General features: G+C 43.5%; 1 protein-coding gene across 1 annotated transcript in view; it reads left to right on the forward strand.

Moving 5' to 3' along the window:
* DPY19L1 (dpy-19 like C-mannosyltransferase 1) overlaps positions 1 to 14,850 on the forward strand; it is an 89,823-nt gene that overhangs the window by 32,615 nt on the left and 42,358 nt on the right. The window contains exons 8-11 of the mRNA XM_090050166.1: positions 1,920 to 1,977; positions 10,153 to 10,244; positions 11,316 to 11,415; positions 14,126 to 14,203. Of these exons, the coding sequence (XP_089906292.1) occupies positions 1,920 to 1,977; positions 10,153 to 10,244; positions 11,316 to 11,415; positions 14,126 to 14,203 (328 nt within the window). The remainder of the gene's footprint in view (positions 1 to 1,919; positions 1,978 to 10,152; positions 10,245 to 11,315; positions 11,416 to 14,125; positions 14,204 to 14,850) is intronic.

The raw sequence follows: 14,850 nt of genomic DNA on the forward strand, positions 1-14,850 counted from the left end.
TTGGGAAGGTCCCAGATGCAGTAATAATGCTCATCTTTTGAGAAAGGGAAGAAGGAGGATCCAGGGAACTACTGAGGTGAAACTCATTGGTCTGTCCCTAGAAAAACTGTGGAGCTGGTCCTCGGAGAATCCACTTCTAAGCAGTTGGAGGAGAAGATGACTAAGTGAATCCATGCTGACTGTTCCAAGGGCAAGTCATGCCTGACCAACCTGATTGCCTTCTGTATTGAGATAACTGGTTCTGTGGATGCAGGGAAAGCAGTGGATGTAGTAGTTAGGCTCGGATCGAAAACATTTACTCTTTGACTTTAGCAAGGCTTTTGATATGGTCTCCTACAGCATTCTTGCAAGCAAGCTGAGGAAGTACAGGCTGGATGAATGGACTGTAAGTTGGATAGAAAGCTGGCTGGAACATGGGGCTCAGTGGGTAGTAATTAATGGCTCAGTGTCTACCTGGCAGCCAGTTATAAAGTGGAGTGCACCCAGGGGTTGGTCCTGGGGCCAGTTTTGTTCAGTATCTTTATTAACGATCTGCACCCTCAGCAAGCTGGGGGATGTAGTAGATGCAGTGGAGGATAGGGCTAGGATTCAGAGTGACCAAACAAATTGGAGGGTTGAGCCAAAAGAATCTCATGAGGTTCAACAAGAACAAGTACAAAGTCCTGCACTTAGGACAGCATAATCCCATGCACTGCTACAGCCTGGGAACTGACTGGCTAAGCAGCAGCTCTGCAGAAAAGGACCTGGGGGTTACAGTGGACAATAAGCTGGATATGAGCCAGCAGTGTGCCCTTGTTGTAAAGAAGGCTAATAGCATACTGGGCTGCATTACTAGGATCGTTGCCAGCAGATCAATTTATTCCACTCTGTTCTGCAGTGGTGAGGCCACATCTGGAGTACTATGTTCAGTTTTGGGGCCCCCACTATAAAAAGGATGAGGATAAGTTAGGGAGAGCCGAGCAGAGACCAACAAAAATGGTTCAGGGTCTGGGTCACATGATTTTTGAGGAGAGGCTTGGAGAAGAGAAGACAGAGGATTTAAAAGCAGCCTTCAATTACCTGAAGGGTGGTTCCAAAGAGGATGGAGCTAGATTGTTCTCAGTGGTGGCAGATGACAAAACAAGGAGCAACGGTCTCAAGTTGTGGCAAGGGAGGTTTAGGTTGGATATTAGGAAAAAATGTTTTACTAGGAGGATAGGGAAGCACTGGAACAAGTCACCTAGAATGGTTGTGGAATCTCCATCCTTGGAGGTTTTTAAGGTCTAGCTTGGCAGCCCAGTATGCTTGTTAGCCTTCAGGGCAACAAGGGCACACAGTTGGTTCATTGCTTATTGTCCACTGTAACCCCTAGGTCCTTGTCTGCAGAGCTGCTGCTTATGCAGTATGTCAGTCTGATAACCTTTGGACTGTGTGGAGCCAAGGCTACTGGTTTACAGCATTGTTTTTCCCTGAGCTTTTCTGCTTGCTGGTGGTGGACACCTTGAATACAGGTTCGCAGCCTTATTTCTCTTTGACATGTGTATGTGGGTAAAGCAAGCTTGGGTGCCAGCACGTTTCCCAAGAGTTGTGAAGAAGCAGTGTAGACCTACGGTAGCTCTGCAAACCAGTAGATGTTCATTTTAAAGGCATAGCAAATTCAGAAAGGTTTTCTGGAAGTCATAGAGGAGGTGCTCTGCAGAAGGTAGACTGATTTCAACATCACATTTATTGCCTAACTAATATCTTACCTGGCTTACACTTTTTTTCTTTTTTTTTCCTTTCCAGGTTCAGATAAAGATATATATATTTCTATCTCCTTTATTCTTAAAATGATATTCAGTATTTGATTTAATGTGGCAAAGCTTGTGAATATAATTTTTCAGAAGATATTACTGAATGGTATTAAGCTGTTGCACTCATTTGTCACATTCTTTTTACAGTGGGAGCCGTCTAGGAGGCCTAGTAACTGTATTGTGCTACTTTTTCAACCATGGGGAGGTAGGTCTTTCAATCTTTTTCCAAGTTTTGATTTTTAGACCAAATGAGGTACATGTAATTTCCTTCAACAGTGTACATTTTATTTATTTCACTGTGGGTTTATAAATTTGGAGAAGTCACATATTTAATGAAAAGAAGATTTGTGTTGGTAGGATTAAATGTGCCACTGTAGGAGAGCTTTTTTTCCCTCCAGCTGAACTTGATCATTGTCTATGTAAAGACAATCTTTTAATATGTATCCCCTATTTTAGATTCCTTCATACTTGAGTGTTTCTCGGATTTTTTTTTAATAAGAGAAGTTAGGTTCAAATAAATGTTTAAAACTGGAAGAAAATGGGTATTATCCGGGCTTTGCTGTTGCGTGAAGGTAGCTTTTCATTCTTGTTCAGCATATTTTCATGCTGTTAAATGAACCTGGAACAGTTGTTTTTATTCCTCACAAGAATTACCCATGCAAGTTTTAATAAAATATAGTATTTTTATTTGAATAGTATTCTTTTGATTTACCTTTTTTACTTCTAATGTATCTGGTAAAGGTTAAGATTTTAATTGTGCAAGAGGTGATCATGGGATACCAGATCAAAAGCTTTTTTGAAGTCAAGATATATGACATCAATCTCTTCTCCCTTGTCCAGGTGATAGGTCACCTGGTCATAGAAGGAAATGAGATTGGTCAAACAAGACCTACCCACAACAAACCCGTGCTGGCTGTCCCTTAGAATGTTAGCCTGGGCCAGTCCCTCAAGGATGGCCTCCTTAATAAACTTTTCTAAGATCTTCCCCAGGATAGAAGTCAGGCTAATGGGCCTGTAGTTAGCCAGATCCGCAGGAGTTTTCAAAGATCCGTGCCAGGGGCTGGGCTATGACGCTCGCCAGCTCCTTGAGTACCCTGGGGTGCAGGTTGTCAGGGCCGGCTGAGAAGCTGGATACCTTCAAGTCAAGATGTTCCTTCATGAGGTCAGCATTTATGGAGGGTAGGGGATCCCCATCACCCAGATCTCCCTGTCCCATAGCAGGCATGGGCGTCCCATGGGACTGATGAAAGACTGACGCAAAGTACCTATTTAATAGGTTGGCTTTTTCCTGGGCATCAGTTGCCAGTTGACCCATTCTGCTTTAGCAGGGGTCCAGTGTTGCCCTTGCTTTTCCTCCAGCTCCCCACATATCTGAAAAAGGACTTTTTGTTGTCCTTGATGCTTGAAGCTAGTTGGAGTTCAGTTGCAGCCTTGGCTTTCCTGGTTTGCTCCCTGCAGGACCGGACCAGTGCAGAATAATCCTCCTTGGAGGTGAATGCCATCCTTTGTAGGCTTTCCTTTTTAGCCGTAGGAGGTTCGCTAGGTCCCTGGAGAACCAGGAGGGCTGCTGTGCCTTCTTGCTGCCTTTCCTCCATGTTGGAATAGATTTAGCTTGTGCATTGAGGATCACTTCCTTGAGAAGCAACCACTCTTCTTGAACTCCCATCTCCCTGGGGTCACGGTCCCCGAGGGCCTGACCGACAAGCCTCTTGAGTTTGTCAAAGTCGGCTTTTCTGAAGTCAAGGACTTCTGTGTTGCTGACTGACTTGCCAGCTTTACGGCGGATAATGAAGGTGATCAGCTCGTGGTCGCTGTTACCCAGCTTCCCATCGATCACTAGGTCGCCGATTAGGTCATCCCCCGTAGCCAGTACCAGGTCGAGCAGTGCTTTGCCTCTTGTTGGGCCATAGACTTCTTGAGTCAGGTAGAGGTCATCCATGCACGAGAGAAAGCTTTGCGACCGCTCGGATTTTGCTGAGTGATCTTCCCACGAGATGTCTGGGTAATTGAAGTCACCCATGACAACCAAGGTCCTGGAGCAAGCGGCCTCAGTCAGTTCCCAGGCGAACTCCTGGTCAAGCTCAGGACTTTGAGTGGGAGGTCTGTAGTAGACTCCCACCGTTGTGTCCCCTGTGCCATATTCCCCGCAAATTTTTACCCAGAGGGTCTCTAGCTGTTCATGCTGGTCGCCAACATCAGCTTGCAGGGACATGTAGCTTTCCTTCACATAGAGAGCTACACCCCCGCCCGCCCCTTTTGTCAACACGATCCCTCCTGTACAGGGTATAGCCCCCTATACCTGTGGTCCAGTGGGTGGAGTCCCACCAGGTCTCCGTTATCCCAATGACATCATAATTCTTTGCACTGAGCAGGAGGATGAGCTCCTCCTGCTGGTTGCCCAGGCTCCTGGCATTAGTGTACAGGCAGGCAAGTGTCCCCTTGGGGGCTCTTGCCTTGCCCACAGATTGGGGCAGGGGTGGGCTCCCTTAAGTGCCTTGGTCTGCTGGCTTTGCAAAGGTTGCTCAGCGGGCCAGCAGTGGCAGTAGTCCTCCCATCCCCCAGCTGGCTTAGTTTAAAGCCCGGTGGAGCAGGTCAGTCAGCCTGGCTGAGAAGAGCCTCCTCCCTAGGAGGGAGAGGTGGAGGCCATCTCTTCCCAGCAGCTCGCTGCCTCTCTCGCCAAAGAGTGGGCTGTGGTCATGGAAGCCAAAGGCTTCCTGATGACACCAGCTCCGCAGTCTTTGGTTGACTATGTGGCTCCTCCTCTCGCTCCTCAGCCCATAGCCCAAGACTGGGAGGATCGATGAAAACACCACCTGAGCTCCCAGACCCCTAAGCCCCGCTCCCAAATCCCTGTAGCACCTCATGACCGTGAGCCGTGTCATTGGTGCCCACGTGAATAAGGAGCATGGGATAGTGGTCTGTGGGCCGGAGGAGCTGTGGGATCCTCTCCGCAATGTCTCGGATGCGGGCCCCCGGGAAGCAGCAGACTTCCCGGGCTAAGGGGTCGGGGCAGCAGATTGCCTCCTCAGTGGATGGAGTCTCCTACAACAAACACCTTTCATTTTGTCTTGGGGAGAGCGGGGGCAGTAGCTGTGGTTGAGGCTGGGTTGCCCCCTCCCCAGCCAGTTCAGTCCAGGCTACTGCCAGGCTGGTCATGCACCCCCTTCCCCCCAGCACAGCTTCTCTGCAGTTGAGGGCATGCTCTAGCATGGCGCACTCCCCCCCCCCGGCGCCTGGTCTAAGCAGCTGAAGGCATGTGCCTGTACTTCCTCAGTCTAGAGGGAATGTTTGTTCACTTGCAAATTGGTTCAATGTAGACAGGCTAGGCTAACCTGGAAAGATTGAATCAATTCAGGCTCCAGCTTTTTGAATGTCTGTCCCAAGCCCAGGTCTCCTGCTTCCCCACTTATCTCTTGGCTTTGGTCTCCATCCCCTGGCAAATCTAATTTAAAGCCTTCTTCACTAGGTTAGTGAGCCTGACTGCAAAGATGCTCTTTCCTCTCTTTGTCAGGTGGATCCCATCTCTTCCCAGAAGTCCTTCTTGGAAGAACATTCCAAAGCCCTGCTGGTGACATCACCTGTGCAGCCAGGTGTTGATCTGCAGGATGCACCTGCTGCTGCCTAGGCCTTTCCCCTTCACTGAAAAGATCCATGAGAACACAACCTGAGTCCCAGACCCCCTCACCCTTGCCCCCAGAGCATTTTAGTCGCTTTTGTTACATTCGGGGTCTCCCCGCACAGTATCATTGGTACCTACGTGGTTGAGCAGCATGGGGTAGTAGTCAGAGGGCCAGATGATCCTCAAATCCAGGCTCCGGGCAAGCAGCAGACTTGACAAAAGGTCAGGTTGGCAGATGGCTCCCTCCATTTCCTGCAGAATGGATCTTCAGTCACCACCACCCATTGCTTCTTGCTGGCCAGTGTCTTGATCCTTCCTACCTTGGTGTGAGGCCTGGCCTGTATTCCTCCACCAATTTGTTTCACTGGAACTAAGTTTTCAACATATATTTGCATAGTTATTGTTGCTGCTGAAAGGAAAATTATATAAATTAATTTCATAATTGGTGTTGCTTAGAAATACATAGATGGTGGAATATTAAGTGCTTATCCTGAGTATAGCATTGTTTGGTGCATTGCACAGATGATTCTGAAGTCTCCACTAGGTGCCTATCTAAGAGAGATCTTTAGATCTCAGGACACCTTAGAAAATATAGTTGTTCTACTCCTGCATGGATTTATTTATGAAATTCCTAGATAGGCATTCTTATATTTACAGTGCTTCTTTGTGTGTAAAACTACAGGTTGCAATCTCTGGTGTTTTATATCCTCAAGAATACACACTGTATCAACGCAGATAATGAAAGCCCTGTCATGGCTGTTCTTCACCAGGGTTTTTCCAGGTCCTCCACTTTTGTAGCCTGAGAAGAAAACGTCTTGCATTGTGTTGTAAAGGGCAGCAGATGTATTGCCTTGTAATTCTGTCGACATGACTTTCTTCAAAAGTATACCAAGGGACCAGTTTTTCTTTATGTTCAGTATAATTTATCTGATGGTCATGAATTATAACAAATGTTGAGTTTAAGGTAATTCTCTATCGGTATAGTGACTTTTAATTTACTAGAGTTGTATGACTCTATATCTTTGCAGGATTTGAACGCTAAACTTTTGGAAGAAAAAAGCCCTATACATATTAGAAAGAGCTGGTTTAATTCAAAAGCCAATCTTTCTTTTTTTCTCTCTCTTCCTTTGTACTGTATTTTACTTGAATCTAAGACAAAGTTCTTGGTTTGTTCTATCTCCCCATGCCCCCTGTCAGCATGGGGGAGGGGTAAAAGCCCTGGTCTTGGATTTGAGTGCCAGCTTGGGGCAGATGGCTGCTCAGCTCTGGTTTTGAACCCAGACTTGGGGCTGAAGCTGGAGCTGAGTCTCCCCTGAGCTGGAAAGGCTTGTTTGGTGGAGGAATGGCTGGCCATGCAGCTGTGGGGAGGACAAAACGTATAGCCCACATCCCCACTCTTTGCACCCTGTGCCTGCTCTCTTCCAACCCCTGTTGTACCTATTCCCTGGTCTCTTTACTGCCAACCCCCACCAGCCCAGATGTCCCCTCCCCACCTTATCTTCTGCTCCAGCTTTGGTTCCTCCAGCCCTGACCCAGCCTAACTGACAGCTGTTGCTGCTTCTCCTTGGCCAGGGCTGCACTAGGGATGGACAGGGCTGCTGCTGCTACTGAATGCCCCAATCTGGAGCAGAACAGCAGAAGGTAAGGAGGGAGTGGGCAGGGAGGGGAGCAGAGTGTTGTGGGGAGGCGGGGGCAGGCTACTGTTGGGTGCATGGTGTGGGAGGAGCAAGCTGCAAATGGGAGCAGGGATTGCCGTAGTCTGCTATACTGCTCCTGCCTGCAACCTGCGCCCCCACCGTGGCAAGCTGTGTGGGGGCAGCAAGGAAGTAGGGGAGAAGGCACATGGCAGGGAGACGCATAGTGGGGATGGGCGGGGGGGCAGATAATGGGGAGTATAAGAGGCAAGGATCTGGCCCCTCACCCCCTGCCACAGCAGTGTGGAGATTAATTGAAAATGACCTTCCACTAATTAGATCTATAAGTGGAAAATAATAACAAATGTGTAGAATTTATCCATGTGTAGCATTTTTAATTAGGGGTTGTCTTAAATTTGAAGTCAGCTTAGATTTGGGTAAATACAGTACTTTATTACTGTGCTTATATCTTGTGCTTTGGAAGAATAAATTTACTGTTTTTTGTTCAAGTTCACTTTTATCATGTTGCTTTTTGACATTGACAAAGATATGACTGACTTCATTACTTGTTTAGATGGATGCTAGGGCCATATGGCTGCGATTAGAGTTGCAATTTCTGCTTTTTTCAGTTCAGCAAACTGAATACGTATACATCTTTTAATATTTGTAACTCTGTAATTGTATTCGTATTTCTTTAACTTGGTGATGAGTCAGACTTGTATTTGACAGCTTTCTTCTAAACATGAAATAAAAACAGGAGGGGTGACATGGCTAATACCTTTAAATGGAATTTCAAAATATGCTCTAAATATGCTACCTAGGTAGGCTTCTCTTCCCAGTTGTTATTCTTAGGTACTTTACTGCTGCATAAGCACAGCTTCCAACTACTTACTGTATTCCTACTCTAAGTACTAAGTACTAAAAATAATTATAAATCCTCCCTCTTGCGTGGTGCAGTGTAGCCATTAGTAACTGAAGCACAAATTCAACAAATCATAAATGTCATTAAGTTTTGGAAAAAATGTTAATTTTTTGCTTTAGCAGGCTGTTTGGGGGGAATCATTTACTTTAAAGGGATGTTACCATATTTACTTAAATCCAGGACAAGGTTTTTTTTCCCCCTTCATTCAACATGGGGGCAGGTGGCTTCTGTGGCTCTGGCCCTTACTTATGTTTGTGGTTGAGTTGCAGCTGCTGCCTCCACCTGCCCCTGCTACCTCTGTCCCCTCTACTACCTACCTCTTCACCTCTGCCCTGTGTCAAACCGCCTCTTTCCTCCTCCCCCTCCCCACCTGATCCGCAATACTTTTGCTCTTCTCCACTTCCTTGCCCCTTCTTCTCCACCCCACCTGCCACCACTTACCCTCAGTTGAGGCTCTGTCCCAGCTCCGACCCAGTCTTGGCCAGAGCTGTTGCTGTGATGGTGGCTGTTATTGAAGTGAACAGGAGCCAGAATAACCAGGTGAAATTAGAACTCAAGTCAGTGGTTTGGTTGGGGCTGAAAATGGTATACAGTAATTACCTTCACTGGTTCATTTTTACTTGCATAGATGTTGGGGGACAGTGTCGGAGATCACCGCCCCCTGTGGACCTAACAGACGCTGCCTGCCAATTGCCTAGGGTGTCCTCACCTATAATTGGGGTCTTACACGCGTACGTTTCACCTGCCACGACTTGATATTAACGGAGTTGGTTCAGATGTCTTCAGCGTGTAGTCCAATTATGAGTCTTACCGGCATCTTGCGAGGTCCCGAGTTTCTGAGGGCTCCGCCACCCCTACACCCTCGCCCGTTCCACCAGGTGGTGGCCAACCGGTTGGTCTGGCCACGTATCCTCAATTCCACTCAGATAATCCACAAAAGAAATGAGAATCAAAACAAACACGACAACCAGGAAGGTTCCCTTGATCTGTGTAGCTGCTCCGTCTGTCTGCAGCCGCTTTCCAACTCAGACTTGCCCTCCGAGGGCTCTCGGAGAGCCCCCTTGTAGGGCTTGGCGAGATTCCTTTTTAACAGCTTAAGTTCACTGTTGAACTGTGCCCCTATTACAGGGACTACGGTACCCAAAGTCAATGGTGTCCCTCTGTTAGGGTTTTTAGGTACCCTTCTCCTATGGGCTCAACCAGCTCCTGGCCAGTAAACAAACAGTTCTACTCCCTGCAGGGGCCTGTAAACTGGGTTCCAGAACCCCACTGGGGTTTTGCTCTCTGCCAGAGGCTCCTACCAGCGTTCTACGTGGCTTTCAGCGTTCCCTGCAGTCTGCTCTGGCGTGCTCCACCTCCTCCTCCTCTTCTTTCCGGTTTTGCATTGCTGCCACTTTCCGGTCCCGGCTTCTCCTTTATACCAGCATGGGAAATGTCGGCCCCTCCCTTCCCAACACATCTGGGTAAGGGGAATTTCTGCCGGGCTCCTTGTGGCTGCGGACCTGGGGCCGCTGACCCTCCGCTTAGCCCGGGAGCCTTGGAGCCTGCTGGCTCCTTCTCTCTCTCACAGACAGATGCAAGAGCCACACACTCCTCACTTTTTAGGGATGCATGGCTATAATGTCTGCATTGAACAACAGTGTGTGGACCTTTAAGTGGGAAGGTTATGTGTCCCTATCCCTCCTCCCTCCACACATTTCTCTTGTGTAATTACATTTATGAGTCACAGTCTGTTTTTGTGAATGGTCCTTTATTACATGAGTAATTGATTTCAGGAAGGCTGCTTTTATAAATAAGGAGCTTGAAGATGTGTCCATAATGGGGAGAAAGTAAAAGAACATGTGTAAAAGGCATCTTTGAGGCTTATTAGAAAGATCTGCTCCCAAGCTGTTGCGTTTATTTTTGTGAGAGAGATTGCTTTTTCACAGTAGTTTTCTCATTTTAGAATTGGGTAATAGTAGTGGTTTATCTTAGAGATCGCAACACCAAAACTGAATCGTCACTCTTCATGATACATGCTTCTTCCTTCCTTTTATTCTTGGATGAAGAATTTTGTTGACTTATTGAACGATTCTTCAAGCAATTTTTTTGTAGTTCTGCCATATCTACAGTTGATCATGTTACTTGTAAATGCATTATTTTTTATGGAAACACCTATAAAAGAAACCAGTGAACACTATGAACTAACCTTTTAAATTCTTTCAGTGCACAAGAGTGATGTGGACACCACCTCTGCGTGAAAGTTTTTCATACCCATTCCATGTGCTCCAGATGTTGGTTTTGACCTACATTCTCAGGTAACTTCTAACTTGCACTTGGTTACAGTGAATTCATGGTATACACTAGGGCTTTTTTCAAACATTATCCACTCTTGCCAATACCAATGCAACTCCATAACTGGGAGCAAAAGTGATACTATTTAACATAGGGAATTTAGCTCAATTTTTTTTCCCCTGCAGAGTGAAAAAGCTTCCACCATAGGGGCTGAGTGTGCAGAACCCGAGAATCATGTATAGTCTGATGGCGAAGTCACTTCTGGGGGATAGGCATTAACTTCTTCAGGATGAGACAGGAATTGAACCAGGGTCTTCTACTTTTGAGTGCAGTAATTACTAGACTAGCGTACAATAGAGGGACTCTTCCAGCTGTGTTTTTGAACAAAAGTGACAGCCCTTACTGTGTTTTGGTGTGGACTTACCATGTGTTAAGCCTGTTGTGAGCATGCTGTGAGCACTTATAGGCTATGAGTATGCCTACTATATCTGATCTCTTGGGAGGCAGGTAGAAAAACAAGTTTGTAGATCTTTGCAGGGGTTTAGGTGTGAGTTAGATTATACCATTACATGACAGGAATGCACAGGAGTGGAACTTTGGGTTCCTTTGGGATTTTACTGGTTTAAAAAAAAAAAAAAAATTAAGCCAAGGCTTTAAGGATAGTGCTTTTGACCTTAAGTGCCTAAATTCTACCTAAATCTCATATTGGGTACTTAAGTCATTTTATGGATCATAATACCATTTGTTTGAACGCCTGATATGTGGGTCTTTGCAGCTTTTAATTGGTGCCCCCCATTGTCAGGATTACAAACTTTGGAAGTTTCATGTTATATATAAGCTCAGCTGCAAGTCGCTGCCATTTTGAATTACAAAAATCAGCAGTGCTGAAATTTATATTATATGTTCTTACAGAAATGAACACAAGAGTTACCTTTAAACCACACTCTTCATAAGTGTTGCTTATTTTATATTGCAAGTCAAGTTGCAGGGCAGTCTCATTTTTTTGCTTCCATTCTTTGCTGCTCTTTTGAATGAAGTACAAAGAGCTGTTATAGTGTAACTTACTGGTATCTATTCTATTTCTTTTTCCCAAGGATTCCGAATGTTAATAGAGGAAGCTTGATTGCACTGTGTGTTTCTAATATCTTTTTCATGCTTCCCTGGCAGTTTGCTCAGTTTGTTCTTCTGACACAAGTAAGATAATTTTTAAGAATGACATATGATTTTATGGTAGTATTTTGTAGGCAAAATGTTAAGCCAAATGTGTAATTCAGATTCAATTAAAATCTTTTCTTTCTTAAGGAAATAGATTTATATATAGACTAAACAGGTGAATTAATGATGTGGCTAAAAAGGCCTCGCTAATTTTTGTCATTCAGTATGTCAGCAATACAGAATCTGTTAGAATCAGAATTGTTTTAATGACTGTTCTTTAGCTATCAGTTTATAGCACTCAAATTTCACTCTTGTTCCCAGGAAAGTGTTTCATGTCATACCATCCCATTTACTGGATTTCTAACCAATTTCAGAACGATTTAAAAATGGTCTTTTTTGGTTCTCAGTTCTACACGCAGAATTACCCTTCTGAGCCTTTCCTAGATTTCTCTGCCCTGGAGAGAGGGAAGGTGGTTTAAACTCTGCAGGTGGTTTTGAAAAATTACATATGAAAACAAATATTTCTTTTTGTGGTATAAAATAAAATATTTCAATGAAAATATCTTGTGGAGGCTTAGAAACTTGTGCAAACTGACATGTAAAAAATGAAAATATTAACAGTAATAGATTTAACACAATCTGAAAGTGATATGATGCTAAAAAATTCTTTTAATTAGATATTTTTCACTTGTCATCCTTGTCTTGCATGACACTCACAGGATTTTGAATTGTTCAGTTTGAACTTAATGATAAAGGCATGGAATTGCTGTTAGAGAACACCTAACATTTCATATAACAGACTGCTAAAAGAGATTTAGAACACTAATTCTATGTTTAGCACGTACCCATCTTTATGCATTTAATTTAGAGAAAATGTAGTTCAAGTTCAAATTAGCACAAAAAAGTTCTGTAATCCTAGTTTATATGAAACTTTCAGTCAAACAGATGTAGATGAACATTTGGCTTTATAAAGGAAAAGTAATTGCTTGCTTTTCCCAAATGGAAAGCTGCCCAATGCTTTATTACACAAATTTTAACTTTTACTTTGGAAAAGTTATTCTTTGTGCATCTGGTTCTGTCTGATAAGCCAATTTAAAGGGCTGCTGCAATCACTTGACTCTTCAAAAAAGGGAAGGGGCGTAATATAGCAAATTAATGACTAATGTCAGGTAATTTGCTGTGATTTAATTAGTTGAGTCCACGTTCTCTGTTGGCAGTAGAATTCTGCTTTCTCTTCAGACCTTTACATAACTTAAGTGGAGCTAGCAATAATTGCCCTTGGGCATTGGTATCTTCCTGTAACAGGCAAACCACTACTTCAGTGCAAGCTTGAAAAAGCTAGATTGCAGGTTAGATATGGTAGGATGGGTACTTGTCTAAGTGTATGATCTATAGGACTCATCTTTTTTAACTTGGTCCATAAGCTGGAAGGAGTACTTCAATGAGGGGTGTGTGCAGAAGTAATTAACACAGCATTTCCTAAAGTACTTCTCTGCCATTAATTCTTTGTCCTTATCTCTATTTATCTTTAAAAAACAAGGATGCTCCTCTACTTGCCCACCTGGGCTTCCAGATGACTTGGGATGCTGCTGCTTAGCATTTATTCTGGGGCTGTTGCATTTTTAAATGACCTCTTCCACAAATTTGTTGTAGCAATCCCTTGGCTGAGAGGAACATTGGCACATTATTTGCATAAGAGAGCATGCATAATAGGACAAGGGTTGTGACTGACCCCCCTTTCGCTGACCTTCTGCCTTGCTGTTGCTGAGAGTAGGAAGCTAATTAATATTGATATTGGCATGCTTTCTAATTTTGTTGAAGATTTTTTTAAAGCTTTTTGTTCCTCTCTCCCATTGTTCCTCTCAGTAGTTGTAGTAAGTTGTCTCTTAAAAGTTATTGCTGATCTGACTGATTTGCCTATTTGGATTTGAGAAGGAATTTTCCTCTAGGGCCAAATAGGCAAGAAGTCCAAGTGCTACTTTTTGCCTGCCTTACAGTTTCAGAAAGGCATATTTCAGTTGATGGCAATATGGCTTCAAAGGTGAAGAGCAGAAAATTAAAATGTTATATTATCACAAATTGTGGCTATTGTCCAGTGCAGCTGAAAAAGACTGATAAGCTCAGGACAGAGGTAAGCAAGACCTGGTACTTTGTTTTTGGACCTTCATGCTATAGGAAAGAAGAACAGAAGTATTTGCAGACTCAGGTTTCCCACCCATGCAAAAAGAGTACAAGTTAAAAGTAGGCAGAGTAAGGTTTGCATCAGATGGTTTGATGCAAGTCCCTTTAGGAATCAATTAAACACCTAGTCTAAGACAGGGAGCAAAGAAATGTTCCTCATCAATGTTTAAATTGGTAATATTGCTGCCTGGATCATTTAAGCCATCCCACATGTCTGTTTACCTTCCCTCTTGTCTTGCTTAAATCAGATGCTCTTGAACAAACATCCTAAGCAGAGGTGGGCAGATTTTGTTGCTACAAAAGTGAAGAGTATTTGCAGGTGGCCACTAAATCTAAAACTTGTAAATTTACTTGAGAAGAATAGTTGTTTTTCCACAGCCCTAGTGTGAAGCACACCTCTTACCAGCTAAGAGTTTGTAAAGTGCATGAACATTTTCCTATTATGAAAGAATCAGAATTTTGGGATTTATTAGTTGCATAATGTACTTTGACTGCATAAGTATAGTCTCTCTGGAAAGATATGCACCTTTTACAACTGGTTTAACTAATCTTCTATCTCTGATTCCAGATAGCCTCATTATTCGCCATATATGTTGTGGGTTATATTGACTCGGATAAATTACAGAAGATACTGTGTGCACATATGGTAATTGATTTCTCTGTCTCTTTTTAATAATTCTTAAAATAATTCAGTTGAACCAATTTGAGTGTCATGAGAACCAGTGAACTAATTCAAAAACACAAGGTATGTAGTGGATGCTGAGTTGATTCTAAAAATGCAAGTAAGGTGTAGAAGAATAGGAGATACAATGCCTATAAATAATGTTGAACTGCAAAATAAGTGTGTTTAGAATTAGAATGTTGACAAGTATTATATTAATATTTGTCCTTGACAATTACTTATGAAATACCTTAGTATTTTATTTTAAACCATTAGATTTGGTAAACCAGCATTTTCAAATGGATTTTTTTCCCACTGTGTTGCTAGCAGTTTTTTTTGTGATGAATAACTGATTGTAGACTTGCCTAAATAGACAGTTTTTTAAGATTCTAAATTCTTAGGTCCACTGATTTCTCCCTCCCCACAAACTTATTGTGGACTCTGGGTATTTCATTCTAATATATTTGTCATCATAGAGGCATTATCAAATAAATGTTTGTCTGTCTTTCCTGTCTGCACCTGTTGATTTCTTCCTGTTCATTCCACTCCTGCAGCTCCGAGGGAAGTCTTAAATTCTGAAGACTAGAAAATGTATTAAATAATAAGCTAGTTTAAATGGTAAATATCTTAAA

This window comes from Crocodylus siamensis, chromosome 5 (genome assembly GCF_052110815.1).
Source record: "Crocodylus siamensis isolate JL-2025a chromosome 5, ASM5211081v1, whole genome shotgun sequence".
Taxonomy (NCBI): domain Eukaryota; kingdom Metazoa; phylum Chordata; order Crocodylia; family Crocodylidae; genus Crocodylus; species Crocodylus siamensis.